The sequence below is a fragment of the Bubalus bubalis genome, chromosome 19 (assembly GCF_019923935.1).
Source record: "Bubalus bubalis isolate 160015118507 breed Murrah chromosome 19, NDDB_SH_1, whole genome shotgun sequence".
In the NCBI taxonomy this organism is placed as follows: domain Eukaryota; kingdom Metazoa; phylum Chordata; class Mammalia; order Artiodactyla; family Bovidae; genus Bubalus; species Bubalus bubalis.
Genome location: NC_059175.1, coordinates 39,976,690 through 40,001,567, shown reverse-complemented (window position 1 = coordinate 40,001,567; position 24,878 = coordinate 39,976,690). Strand labels below are relative to the sequence as shown.

Here is a 24,878-nt window from a genome sequence, read left to right as displayed (position 1 = left end):
TGCCATGCCCTTCTCCAGGGGGATCTTCCCAATCCAGGGGCTGAACCTGAGCCTCTTAGATCTCCTGCATTGGTAGGTAGGTTCTTTACCAGTTCAATTTTATAGGTAAGAAGCCATAGTAAAATGGTTGTTTTAGTACACTAAATTTAGGTTGCTATGTTATACAGCAATAGTAACTGGAATAGTACTCAATAAATGCTAGCTTCCTTCTTTTCTTGAGTCAAGACCCAGAGCTACCAACGAGCTTGGCTTGCTAGGAAACTCACCACTACTGATTTTATTGACTTTTCATTTCATCCTCTCCTGTGTTTTCTGTTTTCATTCCTTTTTTTGGTTTGTTTGTTTTCACTCCAGATCCACTCTGCGGAAGCTGATGCTATGGATTGCTGTGGCTTCCAATTAGATTTGGGAAATGGAGACACTATTTCTTTGGATAACTGCTCCTCCTTTTACTTCTTTAGGCCTAGGATGGTAGCTTTGTTCCCTCCATCCTCTACTATTAATGGATGGACAGAGGTAATGAATCACTTTTCTTGGCTTCCCTAAGCCCTACGCACACCTTTGAAAGTAGTCAAGGTATTCTGTTTGGGTGTGCAGGGCACCCTGACTGATAACGTCTCCATTGTAATAAAAAACTCAAACCATTAATTATGAGTGGCATAGTCATTAATCAACTCTGTAAACCAACTGCTGAAACAACAGAATCTTTCTTGACATAGGATATTGTAATACCTCTTTGTGGAGGGGGTCAGAATCAGTCATTATTTTAAGAGTAGTGATCATGATGTAACACTGCAAATGCAGAAAGTGTAACAGATTAGGTTCAATCTATGTGACCCTGACCTTTTCCTGTAATTCAAAAAAGAAAAATGATGTTGGCTTTTAAATCTGGCTTGCCTTTTGACCCTTTAACTTACACACTGAACACAGCCCACAAAGAAATTCCAAGTAATTAAGGTACCAATCAATATGTTGGCCCAGAACTAAGTTAACTGATTATCTATAAGTATTTACTTGAAAAGGGCAGTAAGTGGAAATCAATCACATTCTAAATAGATGAGAATCAAACCCAAAGTTTTATAGAGGAATCTGAGTCACTGTCTCCACATATAGCAATGAGAATGTCACCGTGAAGCTGTAAACATATAGGAAACTTTTTTAGACACTGGTAGTGAGCGGTTTGGAGAAAGCAATGGCACCCCACTCCAGTACTCTTGCCTGGAAAATCCCATGGACGGAGGAGCCTGGTAGGCTTCAGTCCATGGGGTCGCGGAGAGTCGGACTTGACTGAGCGACTTCCCTTTCACTTTTCACTTTCGTGCATTGGAGAAGGAAATGGCAACCCACTCCAGTGTTCTTGCCTGGAGAATCCCAGGGACGGGAGAGCCTGGTGGGCTGCCATCTATGGGGTCACACAGAGTTGGACACGACTGAAGTGAATTAGCAGCAGCAGCAGCAGCAGCAGTGAGTGGTTGGGGCTTTCTTGAGACTCAGAAGGTAAACAATTGACCTGTGATGTAAGAAACCTGGTTTGATAACTGGGTCAGGAAGATCCCCTGGAGAAGGGCATGGCAACACACTCCCATTTTCTTGCTGGAGAATTCTGTGGACAAAGGAGCCTGGTGCGCTACAGTCCACGAGGTTGCAAAGAGTTGGGCACAACTGAGTGACTAACACACAGTGAGAGATTAATTAAGAACTTTTACTTAAAAAAAATTGAGAACAGTGTGGAGATTCCTTTAAAAACTGGAAATAGAACTGCCTTATGACCCAGCAATCCCACTGCTGGGCATACACACTGAGGAAACCAGAATTGAAAGAGACACATGTACCCCAATGTTCATCGCAGCACTGTTTATAATAGCCAGGACATGGAAGCAACCTAGATGTCCATCAGCAGATGAATGGATAAGAAAGCTGTGGTACATATACACAATGGAGTATTACTCAGCCATTAAAAGAATACATTTGAATCAGTTCTAATGAGGTGGATGAAACTGGAGCCTATTATACAGAATGAAACAAGCCAGAAAGCAAAAACACCAATACAGTATACTAATGCATATATATGGAATTTAGAAAGATGGTAACAATAAACCCTGTATGCAAGACAGCAAAAGAGACACAGATGTATAGAACAGTCTTTTTGACTCTGTGGGAGAGGGAGAGGGTGGGATGATTTGGGAGAATGGCATTGAAATATGTATAATATCATATATGAAACAAGCCGCCAGTCCAGGTTTGATGCACGATACTGGATGCTTGGAGCTGGTGCAATGGGATGACCCAGAGAGATGGTATGGGGAGGGGGGAGGGAGGAGGGTTCGGGATGGGGAACACATGTATGCCTGTGGCAGATTCATTTCGCTATATGGCAAAACCAATAAAATATTGTAAAGTTAAAAAATAAAATAAAATTAATTAAAAAAAATTATCTTCATATACCCTTGAACCTGATCATCTTGAGTGAAAATTATCCCTTGATATAAAGAACAAGTTTCTTATGTACAAAACCAAAACAAAATTAAACAGGACAATACAGTTCATCATATTCTCAATTCAATATTGAGACTGTAAAATAAAGGCAGACTGTTATATGGTTAATTTAGGTCATACAAGATTTTTCTGACTGAAAAATTTAATTTATGAGGGGATAAACTGAAGACTTAGCTTATTGTAATGATCTGTGGCAGGAAATGTAAGATTTCCTATTATTTTAACTTCAAAGATACTCAAGCACTGAATATTTAATCACAGAATCTGAAGAGATTCAAAGTACTGTATACCAAGTCTTTAAAATACTGACAAAGAACAAGATCTTTTTTAAAAAACAACCATTTGAGAGCAAGTTAAGCAGTACAAGTTAAACTTTACTCTAGCACAAAATTGATAATTCTCCTAAAACTGGACATAACCTTGAGTTTAATAATATGAGATGAAAACAAACACTGCCACAATTCTCTTAAATAAAGAGAAATAACATTTAACTTCATAGAAGATGGGAAGAATAGGAATTATATAACCATATGTCTTGTTGGCAAGTCCATCTAAATCTATCAACTTTCAATTTCAGTTCCCAGTAAACATATATTTTGTATTTTCTGGCTCCTTGACGCCCTTCATCTCTGATTTCCTTGATCAGTGAATTCAGATCTGTCCTTCATAATGAAGGTTCAGTCAAGAAGAACTTGAATCCCATCACTGCAAGAGCTCAAACACATTGATGTGTGTGTGTGTCTTCAACAACTACAATGTCAACATTACCACCACCACCACTGGAATTAGAAATGGTTTTGAATCCTGCTTTTAACATGTATCAAATGATCCTGGGCAATCTTTCTAGCCTCTTCCAACCTCACTGTCCTCATCCTCATGTTGATGAGAGTATTGTATAAGGTTTCTGTGAGGATATAAATGATGCATACACTCTGATATATACATGATGTATCTAAGATGATGTCCCCTAAGTCCTGGCACAGTGCTTAATGCATGTTAGGTCCCTGAGAAAAGATTTTAACCTGAACGTGAAGCCTCTTTGTAACGCACTCACTAATCATGGAACATTATTTGCCTGCACAGCTCTGTTTTCTGAATGTTGTGAGGTCAGGGTTGGCTTCACACTCTGATACCAGGGAATAGAGCAAATCTAACTTATCCTGTCCTCAATACTTCAATAATGTAAGCTTCTTACTACAAACAGCGGGACCCTGATTTATACAATTGTTTCTCTAGCTCAAAAGGACATTGAAACTGACTTCAGTAAGTACAAATATTAATTGGATATCAACTAATGAGGTTTGATTTTATTATTATCCATTGCTGAAACCCACACTTGTCACAACACTGGTTAAGACTTAAGGCCAATAGTTTCCTCCTCCCTGAAATCCCAATGAACTGATTACATATACTGACTGTCATGGTCAGAAAGAAATTTTTAAAGAAATAAGTACATAAGATATGCTCAAATAGGAGCATTGCTGGTGCTTGAAGAATGCTTAATGGAATGAGATAGGATCCATCTTCAAAACTTAGGATCAGGAAGTACTCTTTCCTGCTTATAATTCCTCTTCTACACCTGCTATGTACACATCAGGCGAAGCACACGCTTAAAAAAGAGGCAGAGGCCAGAAACATCTCACAAAACTCACAGGTTAACAAGAAAGCAGTCAGCCAGCAATTTCAGGGCACACTGAGCAAAGCCAGCCTTCAGAGAAACCAACTGAGAAATCCCCAGAAAGTACATTATTAGGGAACCAAATTAAGGTCCTGGAAACAGGGGAGGGACTAATCTCTGCTGGCCGCATGTGATAAAAAAAGGGATGGGATGCAATGAAGATGACCAGCAGAATACGAGAACATTAGATTAGCCTCCTTGGAAAGGATTCTGGTTAAAAGTTCCATATGTAGGGAACTTGGAAGTTGCCACTCTGTTGTAATGACAAGTAAAAAACCTGGACAGACTGAAAAACCAACTATTCTTGGGCATGTGAGAGGAAAGGGTATAGGTCAAACTATCTTCAAGACTTGAGACACAGACGAATAGAGGGAGTCACAGATTCCCAACTTCCCAAAGCAGAGACTCATAAGTGGACCACCATGGTAACCTGAATTTCACCAACTAAACATTAAGAAAAGAGTAGCTAAAGACCCTCTTGATGAAGGTGAAAGAGGACAGTGAAAAAGCTGGCTTAAAACTCAACATTCTAAAAACTAAGATCATGGCAGTCAGTCTTATCATTTCATGGCAAATAGATGGGGAAAACAATGGAAACAGTGATGGACTTTATTTTCTTGGGCTCTAAAATCACTGCAGATGGTGGCTGCAGCTATGGAATTACAAGATGCTTGCTCCTTGGAAGAAAAGCTATGACAAACCTAGACAGCATATTAAAAAGCAGAGACACTACTTTGCCAATGAAAGCCATCTAGTCAAGGCTATGGTTTTTCCAGTGGTCATGTATGGATGTGAGAGTTGGACCATAAAGAAAGCTGAGCGCTGAAGAATTGATGCTTTTTAAACTGTGGCTTGAAGGAGACTCTTGAGAGTCCCTTGGACAGCAAGGAGATCAAACTGGTCGACACTAAAGGAAATCAATCCTGAATATTCATTGGAAGGACTGATGCTGAAGTTGAAGCTCCAATACTTTGGCCACCTGATGTGAAGAGCCAGCTCACTGGAAAAGACCCTGATGCTGGGAAGGATTGGGGGCAGGAGGAGAGGGGACAGCAGAGGACAGGACGGTTGGATGGCATCACCGACTCAGTGGACATGAGTTTGAGCAAGTTCTGGGAGATGGTGAAGGACAGGGAAGCCTGGTGTGCTGCAGTCCATGGGGTTGCAAAGAGTCGGACATGACTGAGGAATGAACAACAACAATGCCAGATACCAAACCACAGACCCAGGATAATGCCAAAAAACTACATCTAGGCATATCATTTTCAGATTATAGAAAATCAAAGACAAAGAAAGAATATTGTGAAACAAGTCAGAGGGAAAAACACCTTACTCACAGAGGCACAAAGAAAAAACTGCATAAGACTTCTCAGAAATCTCACAAGCAAGAGGAGAGTGGAGTGAAATACTAGAAGTGTTGAGAGAAAAAAACCAGGGCAACCTAGAATTGGGCACCCTGTGAAATCACCATTCAAAAGAGAAGCAGAAATACTTTTTCAGACAAACAAAGGTGGAAGGAATTTGTTGCCAGTAGACCTGTGGGAAAGAAATGTTAAGAAAGAAGGAAAGCATTAAAAATCAGAAACTTGGATCTATATTAAAAAAAGAAAAAGCATTAAAGAAGCAATAAATGAAGGTTAAATAAAAACTTGCATTTTTAAAATTCTGAGCTGATCTAACAGAAAAGTTTGTTAAAAATATTAATAATAATACCAACAATGTATTGATTATGATGCTTATGTGTATATGATACATATGTATATGGGCTTAGGTACATATACAAATGAAATGAATGACAGAAATGATGCAACAGACAAGAGGCAGTAGTAACTAGGATATTTTGTTATTACAAGGTATTCTTACTGCCTGTAAAGTGATATAGTGTTATTAATATTTGAAAGTGGACTTGGATTAGCTGTAAACATGTATTGCTAATTCTAGGGCAAACACTAAAAAAAAATAGATTAGCTACTCTAGGCTAAGAGTTCTCACTAGTTCATTAGTAAAGGCAACTAGAAAGTTATCAGATCTCTACTGTGTACTACTAGTGGTTTATTTTATATATTTATGCATATGGTAAACTATATAATCCTTATTCCAGAGCATATATTTAAATCTGTCTCAATGAATCCTCCTATTATTTTTATGAAGTCCTACATATTGAAACATGTATATTTTGGTATTTTTGGGGGGTTAATATCTGGACTTGGTTGATCCAACTTGACAATTACAGAGGACAAGGGGATTCCCTGTTGGCTCAGATGGTAAAGAATCTGCCTGCAATGCAGGAGACGTGGGTTCTATCCCTGGGTCAGGAAGATCCCCTGAAGAAGGGAATGGCAACCCACTCCAGTATTCTTGCCTGGAGAATTCCATGGACAGAGGAGCCTGGTGGGCCCAGTCCATGGGGTTGCAAAGAGTTGGATACGACTGAGTGACTAACACTTTTATTCTTTTTTTAATCCTACTTGACAATTAACAGAGTACAAAGTCAGATGGAATAGCACCAGGATAAGTGCAATTTTACAAAGTCAACGAAGTATCTGACTCTGATTTTCTGTCTTCTAAGCATCACTATGGGCTTCCCAGGTGGCTCAGTGGTAAAGAATCTGCCTGCCAATGCAGGAGATGTGCGTTTGATCCCTGGGTAGAGAAAATCGCCTGGAGGAGGGAATGGGAACCCAGTCCACTATTCTTGTCTGCACTACTCTATGGACAAGGGAGCCTGGTGCTATAGTCCATGGGGTCGCAAAGAGCTGGACTGAACGACTTGAGCATGCACAATCACTATATGGTCACCTATCAGGATTAGAGAGAAATACATGCCCTAATGTATTATTCTCACCCTTTATCAAGGATATGTGGACATATCCCAAATGTATGATTATTTTGAGCCTTCATAGCAATACTGTCAGATAGACCCTGTAAGAACTAGTTTCAGTGACTGTAGGTATCTGTTCTACATGCATTTATTTCTAATGAACATGATCTAGTTTCTAAGGCAGTTTAGAACAGTTCTAGCAATCTCCAGGAGCTTCCCATGGTCTTTGGAATTGTATTTATCTTTTCCTATCAGAACATGATGTTTCTTAAACAAAGGGACAATGATTATACTCCAGAGAGAATTCAGCCAAGCCAGGTGATGTCCAGAGTGGGGCAGTGGGAAATGTTCCCCCTTTGGTGCAGGTCATCAGTGTACTTCTACACCTAAAAACACAGCATCGAGGAGACCACGGAGCACAGAACTGGCAGAGGTCACACTCTGAGGTGACGACTCACTGTCTCAGAGTGGTGCCACTGCTCTAAGTTTTACTAGATATAGGCAGTTTTGGTTAGAATGCATTACAACTAGAAGCTTCCTGCAGTACTGAGGTTAGAATAGGGCAAGACTATGGCTTTTACATTCTTACAAAAGTGAGCTTGAGGTTTTGCCAAAATATTTCTTTTTAGTAAGGAGTCCTGAAGCTTCCTAAAGGTCAACACAGCATCTGTGTCGAGCCATTTCTGCAGCTGTTCCTTCACAGATAACTCATTGGTTATACTTTTCTGGTTGATCTTTTGATGGGTGACTGGGGTAAATTTTCTTCAACAAGCCTCTTGTAATGAATCGTAGTGCTCATTCTTCCATTCCCTTCCAACCCTTCCCAAGGGATAGCTCATCCTAAATTCTCCCAGAGTCACCCCAAAGTCACGCCCCACAGATAAAGCAGGAGTAAAATCAAATATGGCAGAGAGGATAGAAGAATGAACACAAACAGAAGGAGACGCTGTTTTTGTTATACTTTGAATTCTCTTTCAAAAGTGGGCTGTGGGAAATAAGTGGGCTGGCTTTGATGATAGCCAACTAAATTTATAATATTCTCCTGCCAATTCTTCATACGGATTTCTGCTCTCAAACAAAGATAAAAATTTTAAATAGACTAAGGAAATAACATCTTAGTGGATTTTTTAAATCATAAACTTCATTTTAAGTAACTTGGTTACCTCAACTGTTAATAAAATAAAAGCAGAAAAAAAACAGGCTGCCTTTTTGCCAGATTTAATCAGAATGCTGTATCTACAATAGTCAACATAACTTGCTTCTTGTCCTTCACTCATTTCAACAAAAATTATTGCATTTTTTCCCTAACTATATTTTTTGGATTCTTCATTTTGTTCTTGTTCCTGGAGGCATGTTGGTTTAAATTCATCTTTGAAAAAAGAAGAAGGGGTATGTATATGGAGGCAAAACACTCTCTTGAAGCCAACAGATACAGAGTTGCTAGAAGAAGCTGACTGTACACACAAGTTGCCTGATTGGGAAGTGGAAGCCTCTTGATTTAGAGACGTGTGACAGCCTTTGGTGGATGGGCACAGGCAACGTCCCACCCGTCCTTTTTCTTTGGCAGGTCAAGACTGAGCCAGCAGATGCAGAGCTCTATCTTTCCCTTGGAACATATCATTTTGGTTCTCCTTCAAAGCCTTCTTCCAGATAAGAAGCCAATGACTGATTACATCTTAGTGAATTTATACTTTAGTAGCTCTCTGCTCCAAATAGACAAGAGTAATTCGTAGGTGTTGGAGAAGACTCCTGAGAGTTCCTTGGACTGCAAGGAGATAAAACCAGTCAACCCTAAAGGAAATCAACCCTGAATATTCATTGGAAGGACTGATGCTGAAGCTGAAACTCCAATCCTTAGGCCACCTGAGGGAAAGAGCCAACTGACTGGAAAAGACTCTGATCCTGGAAAAGATTGAAGGCAGGAGAACTATGAGGCAACAGAGGATGAGATGGTTGGATGGCATCACTGACTCAATGGACATGAGTTTGAGCAAACTCCAGGAGATAGTAAAGGACAGGGAAGCCTGGTGTGCCGCAGCCCATGGAGTTGCAAAGAGCTGGACATGACTTCACTGAACAAAAACAACAAATATGTAAAATTACTGGTGGTTCAGTAATATGCAAAATTATAAAAAGTATTCAATTATAACTATTTCAAAGGGAAAACCAAAATGTCACAATGCTTAAATGAAGGTAAAAATCCTGGCAAAAGGGTGAGCAGGACTTAAGTGAAGGGTCTGCCAGAAGCTGTTGTGGGTGGTGGCCATGTACTTGGCTCCAGTGAAGTCTCAGAGCTTTAACTGCTCCACATGAGGTGGGAAAGAGACCACCCTCACCACAAACTTCTTAGATCCTAACTCCTGAACTTCAGGCCTAGGAAGGTGGCAAAGTAAGGACTCAGCTTGTCACATAAACACTCCACCAAGCTGCCTGCTGTCTCTGTGATAATTCCTAATGTATTTTCAGCGTCACAAGGAGAGGCAATTCTGAACCACCTTAACAAGTACTGTCCTAAAATGAAGTCCCACAGGGTGGTCAGGAAAAAAGTGCCAAAACTAGGAAGAGTGGGTGCATGTAGAGAGTAAAGGGGAGGAAAAGGACAGGAAAGAGAAAAATAAAAAGAAACCAAAAGGGAGAGTTTTTCCATAAAGAAGGTTGAGCACTGAAGAGTTGAAGCTTTCAAATTGTGGTGCTGGGGAAGACTCTTGAGAGTACCTTGGACTGCAAGATCAAACTAGTCAATCCTAAAGGAAATCAACCCTGAATATTCACTGGAAGGACTGAAGCTGAAGCTCCAATACTTTGGTCACCTGATGAGAAGAGCTGACTCATTGGAAAAGACTCTGATGCTGGGGAAAATGAGGGCAGGAGAAGGAGGAGGTGACAGAGGATGAGATGGTTGGATGGCATCATTGACTCAAAGAACATGAGTTTGAGCAAGCTCTGGGAGACGGTGGAGGACAGAGAAGGCTGGTATGCTGCAGTCCATTGGGTTGCAAAGAATTTGACACAATGGTGACTTAACAACAAATAGGAAATCATGCTCAAATCAAGCCTATAAATTAGAATTCAAAGTCCATAAAGAAATATAATATCATTGAAAAAGCAAGAGAGTTCCAGAAAAACATCTATTTCTGCTTTATTGACTATGCCAAAGCCTTTGACTGTGTGGATCACAAGAAACTGTGGAAAATTCTGAAAGAGATGGGAATACCAGACCACTTGACCTGCCTCTTGAGAAATCTGTATGCAGGTCAGGAAGCAACAGTTAGAACTGGACATGGAACAACAGACTGGTTCCAAATAGGAAAAGGAGTCCGTCAAGGCTGTATATTGTCACCCTGCTTATTAGACTTCTATGCAGAGTACATCATGAGAAACGCTGGACTGGAAGAAACACAAGCTGGGATCAAGATTGCTGGGAGAAATATCAATAACCTCAGATATGCAGATGACACCACCCTTATGGCAGAAATTGAAGAAGAACTAAAGAGCCTCTTGATGAGTGTGAAAGAAGAGAGTGAGAAAGTTGGCTTAAACCTCAACATTCAGAAAACTAAGATCATGGCATCCTGTCCCATCACTTCATGGCAAATAGATGGGGAAACAGTGGAAACAGTGGCTGACTTTATTTTTTTGAGCTCCAAAATCACTGCAGATGGTGACTGCAGCTATGAAATTAAAAGACACTAACTCCTTGGAAGGAAAGTTATGACCAACCTAGACAGCATATTAAAAAGCAGAGACATTACTTTGCCAACAAAGGTCTGTCTAGTCAAGGCACTGGTTTTTCCAGTGGTCATGTATGGATGTAAGAGTTGAACTATAAAGAAAGCTGAGTGCAGAAGAATTGATGCTTTTAAACTGTGGTGTTGGAGAAGACTCTTGAGAGTCCCTTGGACTGCAAGGAGATCAAACCAGTCCATCCTAAAGGAAATCAGTCCTGAGTGTTCATTGGAAGGAATGAGGTTTAAGCTGAAACTCCAGTACTTTGGCCACCTCATGCGAAGAGCTGACTCATTTGAAAAGACCCTGATGCTGGGAAAGATTGAGGGCAGGAGGAGAAGGGGATGACAGAGGATGAGATGGCTGGATGGCATCACTGACTCAATGGACATGAGTTTGGGTGGACTCCAGGAGTTTGTGATGGACAGGGAGGCCTGGCGTGCTGCAGTTTATGGGGTCACAAAGAGTTGGACACAACTGAGTGACTGAACTGAACTGAAGGACAGTAAAATAATTACAACAAGAATTTACTCTGGATAAAATATGTTTGATAGGACAGTGCTATGGAATGAACATTTGTTGAACATATGACAATTCATATGTTGAAGCCCCCCCACACCAGTGTCATGGTATTTGCAGGTGGGGTAATGGGGAGGTAATTGGGTCATGAGGGTAAGGTCCTCATAACAGAACAGACACCCTTATGTAAAGGAGAAGGGGCACAGGAGACCTTGCTCTCTCTGCCATGTAAGGATACAGTGAGAAGATAGCCATCAAGTCAGAAGATTCTCTGAGAACTAAATCTGTGAGTACCTTGACCTTGGAATTTCTAGCCTCCAGAACTGTGAGAAATGAAGCTTCCCAGTCTGTTGTGTTTTGTAATAGCAGTCCAAACTGAAAAATACAGCAATCTGACATATATTTTAAAATAAGCATGCTACTTGCTGCCTTTGGATATTTTCACTTGGACATCTCACACTCACTTTAACTGAATTCACATAATTATAAACTCCTCTTTAGAAATGTTTCTTGTCACATCTGCCTGCTTCAGTGAGTAAAACCACATTTAGCCAGTTATGCAGAGGGGAACACTGAAAGGAGAACATTTCAACCATCCCTCAGGCTCAAAAAACTCCTTACCAACAGATAAACTGAATCAACCAGTAAGTCCAGGCTAGTCCGCCTCCTAAATATCTCCACGTTTGTATAATTTTTCTACCTGTAACACCTTACTTTTATTTATTTACTTTTTTTAATTTTATTTTTAAATTTTACATAATTGTATTAGTTTTGCCAAATATAACTTTTTCTTTTTTATGGAGGTATAGCTGATTAACAAAAAATGTTGTGACAGTTTCAAGTAGACCACGAAGGGACCCAGCCATATATATACACTTATCTTTTCTCCCCCAAACCCCCAATGCCATCCAGGCTGCCACATAACATTGAGCAGAGTTCCATGTGCTACACAGCAGGGCCTTGTTGGTCATCCATTTTAAATATAGCAGTGTGTACCACCTTACTTTTAGTTCAAGCCACTAATATTACTTCCCCAGATGACTGCCAAGATCTTCTTTCTCTTTGCCATTCCTCTAGTGTTTCTCCCACATGGAAACAAAACATTGACTCTAGTTAACTCTGGGAGAAAGGAAAGAGAGTGGAATTAGAGAGTGCTCTTTAAGTATATTTTTGCACTTTTTTATTCTTTAAAAATGAAGATTGAAATAAACATGACATAATAATAAGATCTGATAAACTTGAGTCGTTGATATACAGGAGTTTGTTATGGCATTCTCCTTTTTTTGCTGGAATGTTTGAAATATTTTCAAGTGAAAAAGTGTAAAACTAGCAACCCTTTTACTATGGGAATCAATTTGATAATAAATTTCTTAATATTTGGTATATCTTACTTTTTGAACCCAGAAATTATATTTACAAATTAACATTTAATGAGATAATTCTTTACATGGGCCCAAAGATGCTCATTAGAGGGTAATGATCAATAAGGAACTGGCTAAGGGAATTTTGCTTTGTCTTGCTGCTGCTGCTTCTGCTGCTAAGTCGCTTCAGTCGTGTCCGACTCTGTGCAACCCCATAGACGGCAGCCCACCAGGCTCCCCCGTCCCTGGGATTCTCCAGGCAAGAACACTGGAGTGGGTTGCCATTTCCTTCTCCAATGCATGAAAGGGAAAAGTGAAAGTGAAGTCGCTCAGTCGTGTACCACTCTTCGCAACCCCATGGTCTGCAGCCTACCAGGCTCTTCCGTCCATGGGATTTTCCAGGCAAGAGTACTGGAGTGGGGTGCCATTGCCTTCTCCAATTGTCTTGCTAGTGAAATATAATGTGTCCATAAAAATGATTGTTCTGGACACTAATAATACGTGGAAAATTACCTATGTTAGGATGTTAAATGAAAACATGTGTGTGTGTGTGTACATAAATCCATCCGCATGCACCACTGTAAACATCTACCGGAGAAGGCAATGGCAACCCCTCCAGTGCTCTTGCCTGGAAAATCCCATGGGTGGAGGAGCCTGGCAGGCTACAGTTCACGGGGTTGCAAAGAGTTGGACATTACCGAGCAACTTCACTTTCTTTCACATAAAGATCTATGATGGGAAGCAAGAATATTGAAGGGCAATAAAGCAAAATACCAAAGTGCATATGTGTTAGGGTGCTGATTTAAAAAAAAATTTTAATTAACGTATTTAAGTTAGTTTTACAATATATAAAATTTTAACCTGACATAAAAATACACCACCAAATGATTCAATGTTTTGGGCATGCTTCCATCTTTATATTTAACAGTGAGTGTCCTGTGTAAATATTAGCATTTCATTCTCTATGTCTGAGAGTGCAAAGGTGGATACACTGTCACTCTTCTCTGTCAGAACGAAGACAGCACAGTGCTATTTGAATAGATAGCAGAGGCTGAAATTCAGGTGAGCATGTGGACACTATGATCGCTGTGCTAAAGTTTAATAAGCAGAGTGACATTTGCCCAAGTTGGCCGAGGTGCAACTGAAGGATCAGGCTGTATCAAAATCAAAGGCCCTTCACTCTTGGTAAGGCTGTTGCATCTCATTGCTAACTGCAGATATATCTTTATGATTCTCACACCAATCAGCTATTTATATGGTATTTCCCCTGTTCTGAAATATCACACAAGTCACGCAAGGAGTCCAACCCATGCTGAAATAGCAGGAGGGGTTGGATGATGTTCTCTTCTTCTCTGAGGAGGCCCTGCTAAGGCACGACTGGCTGAGTTTCTCTCTGTGGTGTCCTGGGACAAATGATTCAAACTTAAAGCTTAAAATCCCAGGATAGAGGAGCCTAGCAGGCTGTAGTCCATGGGGATGCAAAAGAGTGGGACACAACTTAGCAACTAAACAACAACAATCCTTGCACAGAAAAGAGAACAAAAGGGATGCAAAATTGAAAAAGTATTTGTTAACCACAGTGAAGTCTCAATGACTTCATGTTCCTCACAACTGTTCCTCAGGAAAATATTTTCTTATTTTCTGCTTAAGTAGCTTTTGCTTCTCAGCGTGTCCAGCCCTCCTGGGCAGCAGGGGCAGGATCCTTGGCGGGAACAGCAGGACAGGCTCTTACGGATGCCCCTGAGGCTGCTGTCAGTGCACATTTGACCTGGACAGATTTCCAGAGGTTTGGGGTTTTTCAAAATGTCACGCACTTTGAAATGAACATATGACCTGTTATTTCTAAGGGTTGTGTGCTGTGTGCTCACTCATGTCCGACTCTTTGCGACCCCGTGGACCATAGTCCACCAGGCTCCTCTGTCCATGGGATTCTCCAGACAAGGATACTGGAGGAGGTTGCCATTTCCTTCTCCATTCCAAAGGTTAGCTCTTGGTTTTCTATACTGAAGGAAGGAAAGAAAGAAATCAGTAATACTGAAGTTGTTTCACTGTCGCTGGATCTCTTTCCATGATTACCTCCTGGGGGGCATGGGGTAGAAGGAGCAAGTGGACAAATGGAGCAAAGTACATGAGAGGAAGCCAGGGAGAAGGAGGCTGTATTCTCCTGGCTCCTTCATTCCATCACTTTGATTCTCTTTGCTGTATTGCTGATTCTGGCGTTTCAGCATATAGTCGTCCTTGTTTTATAGGCAGTAGTAACAATGCATACATGAATGCTAAGTCGCTTCAGTCGTGTCTGACTCTTTGCAACTCTGTAGCCTGCCAGTCTGTCCATGGGATTCTCCAGGAAAAAATACTGGAGTGGGTTGCTTTGCCCTCGTCCGGGGGATTTTCCTGATCCAGGGGTCAAAGCCGCTTCTCTTATGTTTCCTGCTTTGGAAGGCGGGTTCTTTACCACTATCGTTAGTTGCCCTCATTTTATAGGCAGTAGTAACAACAGAGGCATAAAATTCCAGAACAGACTTGGACAGTATCCAAAAGAAGAAAAGTGAGTTAGAGTTTACTATTAAAGTCCCCAAATGAGTGAAGAGCCCCAAGTACCAGAACAGCCCCAACTCCTGCCTTCAGAGACCTCGAGAGCCCATGTTCTACAAATGTCCATGTGCTCCTGTCCAGCTTCTAGCATCTGTCTGAAGTAGGACTGTGCCTACAGGGCTGAGGCAATCAATGAAACCTAAGCAGAAGTGGTCTGCATCACTCCAGGCCAAGGCCATTATGAAGGGCCAGTCTGCCTCTTCAATTTCTCCCCTCCCAGCGGCGCAATTTCAGATGTCTCAGCTACAAGACAAAGCAGGGTCATCTGATCTATGTTTAGAATGGGATAAAAATAAACCTTCACTGTGTTCCTAAGATTTTGATTTGTTACCGCAGCAGAACCTGTGCTATCCTGACATACTTAACGGCAAGGAACCTCTCCAATGCTTGATTTTATGAGAGAAAACTATTATTCCTGTAGGTATGAAAAACTGATCAATTGGAGACAGAAAAAGACCATTGGGCTAGGAATCAGGAGAGCTGGTTATGGTCTGGATGTGGCCATAATTGAAAGGATGCCTCTGGTAGGTGGTTTGACTTCTGTGGTCCTCAACCAGAACAGTTATAAATCTTTATGTTTTGCTTTTTATAAAGACACACAGGTTGTTGCTAAGCACCAGATTTGAGCTCCATGATGCCCCTGAGGGTTGGGATGAGGTGGGAGGTGGGAGGTGGGAGGTGGGAGGTGGGAGGTGGGAGGGAGATTCAAGAGGGAGGGGACATGGGTATACCTATGACTGATTCATGTTGATATATGGCAGAAACCAAAAGAATACTGTAAAGCAATTATCCTCCAATTAAAAATAAATAAATAAGTAAATAAAAAGACATGTAGGGACTTCCCTAGCAGTCCAGTGGCTAAGACTCCAAGCTCCCAATGCAGGGAGCCTGGGTCCCACCCTTGGTCAGGGAACTAGATCCCACACGCTACAACTAAGAGTTAGCACAGCACAACTAAAGATCCCACATGCTGAAACGAAGACCTGGCAAAGCCAAATAAACAAATATGGAAAATAAATAAAAGACTTGTAACTCTTTATGTAAACAAAACGTTTCACGAGGATAGTATATAAAGCTGATTTAAAAAAAAAGAAAACTGCCTCTTTGTTTATACCATGTCTGACACATTTACTACTCATAGAAGCCCCTGGGCCATCTTTGTAGAACCCTGAAGACTCAGGGACATGAGTGCAAACTGCCGGCTTGAACTGTCTCCATGGCTTATTCTGAAGCTGACGTGGTTCATAGAGAGAGCATCTGTTCTCACCTGTTCCACATGTTACACTGCACTCTGTCCAGCGGCCATACTGCCAGAAGTACACCAGCTTCTCCACGTCATTGTCAAGGCCATCCTTCCGGATTGTATACTCATACTTGATACCAGGATTAGTCACCTGGAATAGAAGCTAAAGGGCAAGAGAGGGGTCATGCAAAACTCCGATGTGACCTTACACAGCAAATCACAGTCACGTAAAAATCCTGCCCAATGTCCACCACCTTAAAGTAGTCATGAAGGCATGCACTGGAACAATCGCCATTAAATAAGCACGTCTACTTCCACCTGTAAGTCTACATCTACATCTAATCTGCCCCAATCTATTATTGCTTGACTGAATTCCCATGGGAAATCTAATCATATGGGAATTATTCTGAGGGATTAACCAGAGTACCCTTTCCAACAATAGCTGGTAGGTCACTTTTTGCCCTTGCATACTTACTAACTTTGTGGTTATGGGTAATTTCCTTGATCTCCTTGTGCCTTACTTTCCTTAGCAACAAGGTAAGGATAATCACAGCATGACTAAGGATTGTTGATGACGGCTAAATAAATAATCGTTATGTGATTAAATATGGTTGGATCTGTGCCTGGCATACAGTTAGCACTCAGTAAACACTAATTTGGTTGTTATTGTTATTGCTTTATGATGCCCTCTTCTAGCTCTTAGGCTGATTTCTTTACAGCATATAATTCTGGGGTTAAAATGGTCATGGGTTTTAGCCAAAGCATAAAATTGTAATCAGAATTTGGGACCTTCTCCTCCTTTCCCTCTCCTGCAGGCAATCTACTTATCAGGTGTTTGAAATAGATTTATCTACATTAGAGATGGTGGATTTGTTGCTCCATGGAATTACGGGTCCCCACATATAAAACTTTTTTCCCTGGTGGGCCTCTAAAATGTAAGGTCTCCTGACATTTATGGATCATGGCTGTCAAGCCTTGACTTCTAGCTTCTGTGAATGCTCTGATCTCTGGTTCTGAAATGACTTACCTCTAAATTCTGGATATAGTTAGATGTCACTATCTCTTGGGCCATTCGTAATCCCCAACCTTGCCTTGCCTCTGCTGGTATAATTATCCCACTCCTTTTCTATAGTTGTTTGCCAGTATGGTAGACAAATCACCTCTGCCTTTGAAGAGCACATCCTATATCTAAATATATTTCTCCTCCAAGGGTTTTAGAAAGTCCGATCTTTTGTCTGAGGACAAGCACATGAGAACACGTGAAAGAACCATGCCAGTTCATCACCACTGCTGGAAAGCTGTTTGAAAACTCATAACAGGCTGACATAGACTGCTGCTGTCATTTTCATATCCCAGGAAAAACTCATCCTGAAATAAATAGCCTGCATTGACCATATTGGAAACTGAACTCCATGGATGATCTTAGGGCCCCTGGCATTCCATCATGAGAGTGGCAGCAATTTTAGGCAATAAAGGATTTTCCCCCTTGTTCCTTGCTAAAAGGAGCTTTAAGGATTATTAATTAAGTCACTTCAGTCATGTCTGACTTTTTGCGACCCTTTGGACTATAGCCTGCCAGGCCCCTCTCTCTATGTTGGTTCTCCAGGCAAAATCCTGGAGTGGGTTACCATGCCCTCTTCCAGGGGATCTTTCTAACCCAGGGATCGAACCTGCATCTCTTATGTCTCCTGCATTGGCACACAGGTTCTTTACCACTAGAGCCATATCCTCTAGCAAATACTTTGGAAAAGACAATTACAAAGATCCTAACGAGTGTAAATGTCAGCAGTTTCCTTCACTTCTGCGTTACCTGGATCCACACTGACTCATTGGTGGGACCCGTGGCCATCAGTTTCTCCAGGTCTCCTTTTCTGTCATATTGAAAGACGGTCCCTGCCAGCTTGTAGTTCCCATTCCACTGGATAATAAATCCTCCATTGAGGTAATATTTTTCAGGGTCTTCACTCCTGATGGCCAGAAAGTTTCCAGCTCCTTCAACCTCCATTACTCGTATGTCCCTGGCTCCTTTTGGAATCAGTCCGATGTCAACATAACCTAAGGAGAAAAGAGAGGCATGCAAGCTTAGCTGAACACGGTCTGTTTTCAACCCTTTATTCCTGCTTTTTCCAGCATCTCCACCATTTAGTGCCCTTGTCTTCCTGATGGGTGGTTACTGAGACTGGCAGATGCACCAATCATGGGGAACTTTAAGGAGCTTGGCCATGAGTAGAAATCTCAGGAGCTTTGTGACTCAGTACATAATCAGTTTTATGATAGGAGAGGTGAAATAAATGCAGATCAGATTCTGAAGCTTTTGTGGTTGATCCAGCATTTATTTTTCTGTGATTTCCTATTGATAGTTCAAAATGTTACAGCCCCTAGCCAGCTTCCCATTTGCATTTCTGCTTCCCCATTTGTTGCTGCTATCAGATTAATCTTCCTGAACACTTGCAGTGGCTACATCTTTTGCCTTATCCTCACTGCCCGAAAATTAAAGACAGACGAGGAAATAATTTAATCATAGCTTAAATTCATTAAGAGAATTCTGTAGGGAATGTTGGATTGATTGCCACCTGGCACACTTGAATGCAACTTATGATGAGAAACTCAGCTCTGAGCACAGCTTTTTATATTGCTGGACAATTATATTCATTAAAAAGGTTTTTTTTTTTCATATTTTCCTATGTTTTGATGAAATATAAACTTATGTTTTATTCTCATATGTTCTAATCCAACATTCTCAAAAAACAGAACATCCACTTAAAGACCATGATCAATTCTAGCTACAGTCTTACCCTCGCTTATTGGTTATTATGGTAGGAGACCTAAAGGCGTGAAATGGAATTAAAACATGAAGGGTTTTTTCTCTTTGCCAGACTCTAAGCTAAGCCCTTTATGCATTCATCCTATTTATGCTTCTTAAGAACATAAGAAGCATATGTTCATCACCTCGTAGCTGTGATAGAAAGGAAAGACTCTGGGCAAGGCACTGGGAAAGGAGTACTGGGCATGGGAGTCAGACATCAGTTCTAGTTTCTGCATCACCACGAATAAGCTCCATGATGTCCATCAACTTATTCAACTGCTTTGAATGTCATCTGTAAAAGGAAGGAGCTTGAATGAGATGATGTCTGGCATCCTTCCGGGCGCTGATAATCAATTATTTTGCCCATTTCTAGGCTACAGTTTCTTTGTTCCTTTACTTTTTCCATATAAAACTTGATTTTAAGATCTTGATCATCCTGGTCATTTCCCACTGGAATTATCCTAGGTTTTATTCTGACTAACCAGCAAGCCCTCATCCCTGTCACCTAAAAGTGCCCTGATTGCTTTCTCTGTCTCAGACATTAACACAGCATAGAATCCTGGGCGTTAAAACCCACAACAGGCCAGCAGGAATGATTTACTCAGAAGCTGGGTACAGACCACAACTTCAGCTCTATTTTTCAAACTGGCAGCTGCCATCCAAAGGAACCAAAGTGTAGGGCATGAAGTACTTGATTAAATTGCACTAGGCCCTTACAAACTCACCTGAGACAGTTGGTCAAAACTACTAATTTACAACTAGCAGGGCAAAATATTTATCCCATGTAATTGAGGGTGATGCAATTGTTTAAAAAGCCATTGGAACACTGCTTCCTACATCCATAGCAGAGCTTCTCGTGGCAGAGCTCATGCAGAAAAGTCAACTGGCATTAAATAGTATGCTGTTGTTTAGTCGCTCAGTAGTGCCTAACTCTTTTGAGACCCTATGGACTGTAGCCCACCAGGCTCCTCTGTCCATGGGATTTCTCAGGCAAAAATACTGGGGTGGGTTGCCATTTCCTTCTCCAGGGGATCTTCCAGACCCAGGGCTTGAACCCATGTCTTCTGCATTAGCAAGTGGATTCTTTACCACTGAATCATCTGGAAAGCCCATTAAATAGTATGATAACCACCATATCCCTTGTCTTAAAACAAACAAAAAACCAAACAAAATAAAAAAGCTATGAGAAATAGATGAGAAAACAACCCCCAAGAGTTTGCCTTTTATCTTCCACTTATGAATATTAAAATTAGAAATATTTATTGTGTGTAGATTCTGCCATATTAAAAGGGGAAGTACATCAAATTTAAAATAAAAGATTTCATTGAATAGAATATCTGCTTCTGAACAGTTTGTAGACAGAAGATGTAAACTGAGGCAGATTTAGCCATGAGCAAAAGTAATACATATTTATAATATATTTTTGCAAAAGAACACCAAAGAGAAACGCAAAAAATAAAATTCTGATATTTGGATTTAAAAAGAACCATAACATATCCACAGACTCTTTTACACATGACAAAATAGCCCACAATAGAGAGGAGTGTAAAATGAAAAGTAAAAGTTTCCATTTCCCTCCACCCATAGTCTTAAATCCCAACGATAATTACACTTAATAGTCTCTTGATTCTCTTTCAAATCCTTTCTTTACACTTACAAACACATATACACATGCTTTTTTAAACAAGTGATATCATACTATATGAACATTTTAACTATTGCTTTTTAAATTTAATGTACCTTACACATCTTTTCACATTTTTTGAGCATTTTAACAACTGCCAAAATGACATAAACCCATTTTTTAACCAACACATTGGTAATGGACATTTAGGTGGAAGGGAATGACCATCTGTCTATCTACAAAATGAAGAAATGTTTTCAAGAGAGGAGGAAATCTATGCTACATCACACAGATGTATGTGTGTGTATATATATGTGTGTGTGTGTGTGTGTGTGTGTGTGTATACACACACACACACATCTAAAACCAGGATTTGTTAAACACCTAAAACAGCGTTTTTAATGAAAAAGTGTGATTGGTAGAACAGAGCTGAAAAAAGTCCCCTTGAATGTCTCATATTCATGGGTCTTCTTTACAGAAATGAGAATCATATAAAAAAGTTGTAGAGGTGAAGGGTTATTGAGACATTTATTCTATGTCAAGGGAAAATTTTCAGGGTTGGTAAGAATATCCCTCAAGTAGTAAGAATGATTAATATATTCATTCAGCAAATCACTTTTCTTTCATTTTTCCCAGTAAACACTATCCTTTTGCACCAATGTTGGGGAAAGTGGAAACACATAATCTTGACCTCAAAGAAGAAGTCTCTTCTTTGTCCATGGAGACCACCTGGAAAAACCATCCCTGAATCTAAAACATCTTAAGCTAAAAGAATATTCAGGACCTTTGAGGATGGGGCAGAAGACCGGCCTCACTTCTGAAGACATATCATAGGAGCAACAGTGGATTATTGGTGCTAATATGCATCTTATCCAACTATTCTAAAAAAGGGATTTGCTCACTGGCTTATTTTGTTTCCAGTCTGTCACTTCAAATAAAAATGTGTTTATGAAGGGGTCATATTGTTAACCCATGCAATTTATCTACAACTACCAGACTGCCTTTTCCTTTTTTAAAAAAATTTGTTCTGTCAGTTTGTGGCAAGCAAGACGATCCTCACTGCAGGCCAAGATGTCATGGTTTCTATGAGGAAAGATGTTTTTTTCGCCTGGGAAAGACAGATCACTCTTCTGAAGCCTGGCTCGACAGCAGTGACACACTGGTGTCTGGTTCAGATTCAAACCCGCATTTGACCTGCTCACAAATCACAGTGAGGAAGAGCTACATATAATTGTATTTATCAGCTATCTCTTTGAGAATTAAACTGCTCCGGATTTGGAACTTTAGCCTCAATTATTTTAAAAGAGGGTAGGAAGGGGCCTGGAGTCATGGAACACACCATGAGCAACTGTGATCCTTTTGTTATTGGGTTGGTTAAAAAGTTCATCCAGGTTTTTCCATAAGATCGTACAGAAAAATCTGAATGAATTTTTTGGCCAACCCAATAGAAACCGGTGGAAACAGCCGAGTGGACAGATGGAGGCTTCCTGACTCTGAACACTTCCAGGGTAAAGGCCACAGTCCTGAGCCCAGGAGGTCTTTCAGCTCTTCTGATGGGAGAACTTCTGTATAAAGTGTCCATTCTCCCTACTCCTTCCAACTCAAGGTTTCCCAGAAAGTGTGACTTAGGACAGTTTCTAAGTAAAGGTGGTGTTTTGGTAAATATGGTTTCAAGAAAGCCATGTCTTCTCTCATCATTGTCTCCTAACTTCTGCCTCCAATTCTGTCTCTGGGATGTTTTCTTATGTGAGTCTCATCCCCTTTACATGAACTTCTTCAGTCCAGGCCCTCATCTCCTGGACCTGGGTTGATATCCAGGCACTGGGCTCTCCTATTCCAGGCAATTTTGTATGTCACTGGCAAACCAGGCTTTCTATGACACTGACCTTCTCATGTCATTTCACCTTCCTGTAATCATATAATGGCCCCGTATGTGCTGTGCTAAGTCACTTCAGTCATATCTGACTCTTTGCAACCCTATGGACTGTAGCCTGCCAGGCTCCTCTGTCCATGGGATTCTCCAGGCAAGAACACTAGAGCTGGTTGCCATCCCCTCTTCTAGGGGATCTTCCTGACTCAGGGATCAAACCAGTGTTCTTATGTCTTCTGCATTGGCAGGCAGGTTCTTTACCACTAGCATCATCCTGGAAGCCCCAGAATGGTCCCTATTCTCTCTTAAATCAATAGGAAATAAACTGAATATTGTGGGACAGCCTAGGAGCAACTTTGAGTCATGAAGCCATATCATTTCTTCTTAAGAGCATCTCAAGTCCCACTGCCCAGTGGGACCCTGCACTCAACACTGAGGCCACAGCCCCGACCTGTGCTGTGAGTGCTCTTAGTGGGCTCCGCTCATATTCATGATCACATTAGTTTGTCACAGAGCCTAGAGGCCCTAAGCCAAAGTCCAGAATGTGCTTCATTATGGAATTAAGATGGGCATTGAAGTTATAATTTTTGTCAATTCTGAACTCTCTGTGAATTTAATCTTTTGACCATAAAGATCAGTGGCAGAACTTAGGGAGCGGCAGCCAGAAGTACTAAGCACAGAAACACACAAAATCAATACAGGATGGGATGCAGAGGGTCAGGTACACAATTTCAGGCAGCTGCTGCTTTCCCTCCATTCTAGGAATCTCTTCTAAAGATATGGATGCTAGTAGCAAGAGTTTAAGAACATTCTGTGTGTTTCTTCTGCTCTCTAGACTCTAGACCTTTTTTTCAGTATGCTGAATTGTAGAAATGAAAAACTGTATGTAAGGTATGTTAGACAGTGGAAACTGAATTAAGTATTGTGCTGAAAGACTTAACGTAACTCTACTATGGGCATCAAATCTACTCAATAGATATGCAAATGTGTACTTAAAATATAAAGGTGAACTTTATATTGTAACTGTTCTAGTTCCGTAAAAAGATTTTAAACAAAAGTTGAGCATATTACGGTTAGGACTACATAAAGGAGGTAGGAATCAAGGCTGGTGGTTTGGGTCCTGAGTTAAGTGACACAATTAGTCGTAGGCGAGTTCCAGGGTGCTCAGAGAATGTGGTCCCTTGTTGCCAGCATCAGAACAAGGCAGGTCCATGAGAATAAGCCCAGGATTTGGGTTAGTGGTCAGAGGACCTGGCATTGGAGGGGTCAAGAGAAGCCAATAAAGGCCACAGGTTTTAGGAGGTTAATGGATTAAGTGCAAAAAGTTTAAAAAATGCCAGGAAAGAGCTAGCTAGTATTAAAGATAAAGGTAGGTGAGTATTACAGAATCAAGGAGATTAGGCAGCAGGAAATAAATCATGCTGAGGAACTGGGCAACAAGGGGTCAGTGTTCTAGACCAAAGAGAATGGGCTGCAGGAGTTTGGGATGAAGGCCAAGGCTCTGGGTGGCAAGCCCAGGGTGCCCTTGGAACAAGAGGGCTTAATATTCTCCCAACTTCCTTTTGAAACAGGCTTCTAATTTAAATTCTCCCTAAGAGCAAAATGTGACAGTGGATTCCTGGTGGTTCCATCACCCAGATAGTGTGAGGAAACAAGCAGTGGGAAGAGTCACCATCTTATTCACTATTCTGTCCCCCATGCCGAGCGCTCAATAGGTGCTCAATTAAAGTTTCTCAAGTAAAAGAGCAAGTGAGTGAATGAACAAATGAGCCAGGGAGCTCCTGTACATAGTACAGTGTACTCTGGACCTAAGTTCTTCAAACCAAAGACAATTTCCATCACAGTAACCATGTGCTACACCTAGATGCCATTTTTTTTTTTCTCTTTCTCCATGAGAGGAAATAGAAGTTATAATGGAGGGTCTACAAGAGGATAGCCCTTTTGTTCCCCAAGCACGATCCTACTTAAAGGACTAGATGTCAATGCAGCGCCAAATCTACTAAGCAGAGTTCCTCTACCAAGAGAAAGATGGAAACTTAGCTGTTGGGACATTCCAGGGGAGCCATGAATAAAGACACCTTCTCCGAAAAACTCTGCCCAACTTCAACACTTAGATATCAACAAATGATCAGCCTTGGT

At 40.9% G+C, this 24,878-nt stretch overlaps 1 protein-coding gene across 3 annotated transcripts in view; it reads right to left on the bottom strand.

Annotated features, from left to right (window-relative positions):
• ADAMTS12 (ADAM metallopeptidase with thrombospondin type 1 motif 12) overlaps positions 1 to 24,878 on the bottom strand; it is a 380,497-nt gene that overhangs the window by 89,801 nt on the left and 265,818 nt on the right. For all 3 annotated transcript variants that reach the window (XM_006071881.4, XM_044932579.2, XM_044932578.2), the window contains 2 exons: positions 18,250 to 18,494; positions 16,464 to 16,602 (listed from right to left, as the gene is read on the bottom strand). In XM_006071881.4, coding sequence (XP_006071943.3) covers positions 16,464 to 16,602; positions 18,250 to 18,494 — 384 coding nt within the window. The remainder of the gene's footprint in view (positions 1 to 16,463; positions 16,603 to 18,249; positions 18,495 to 24,878) is intronic.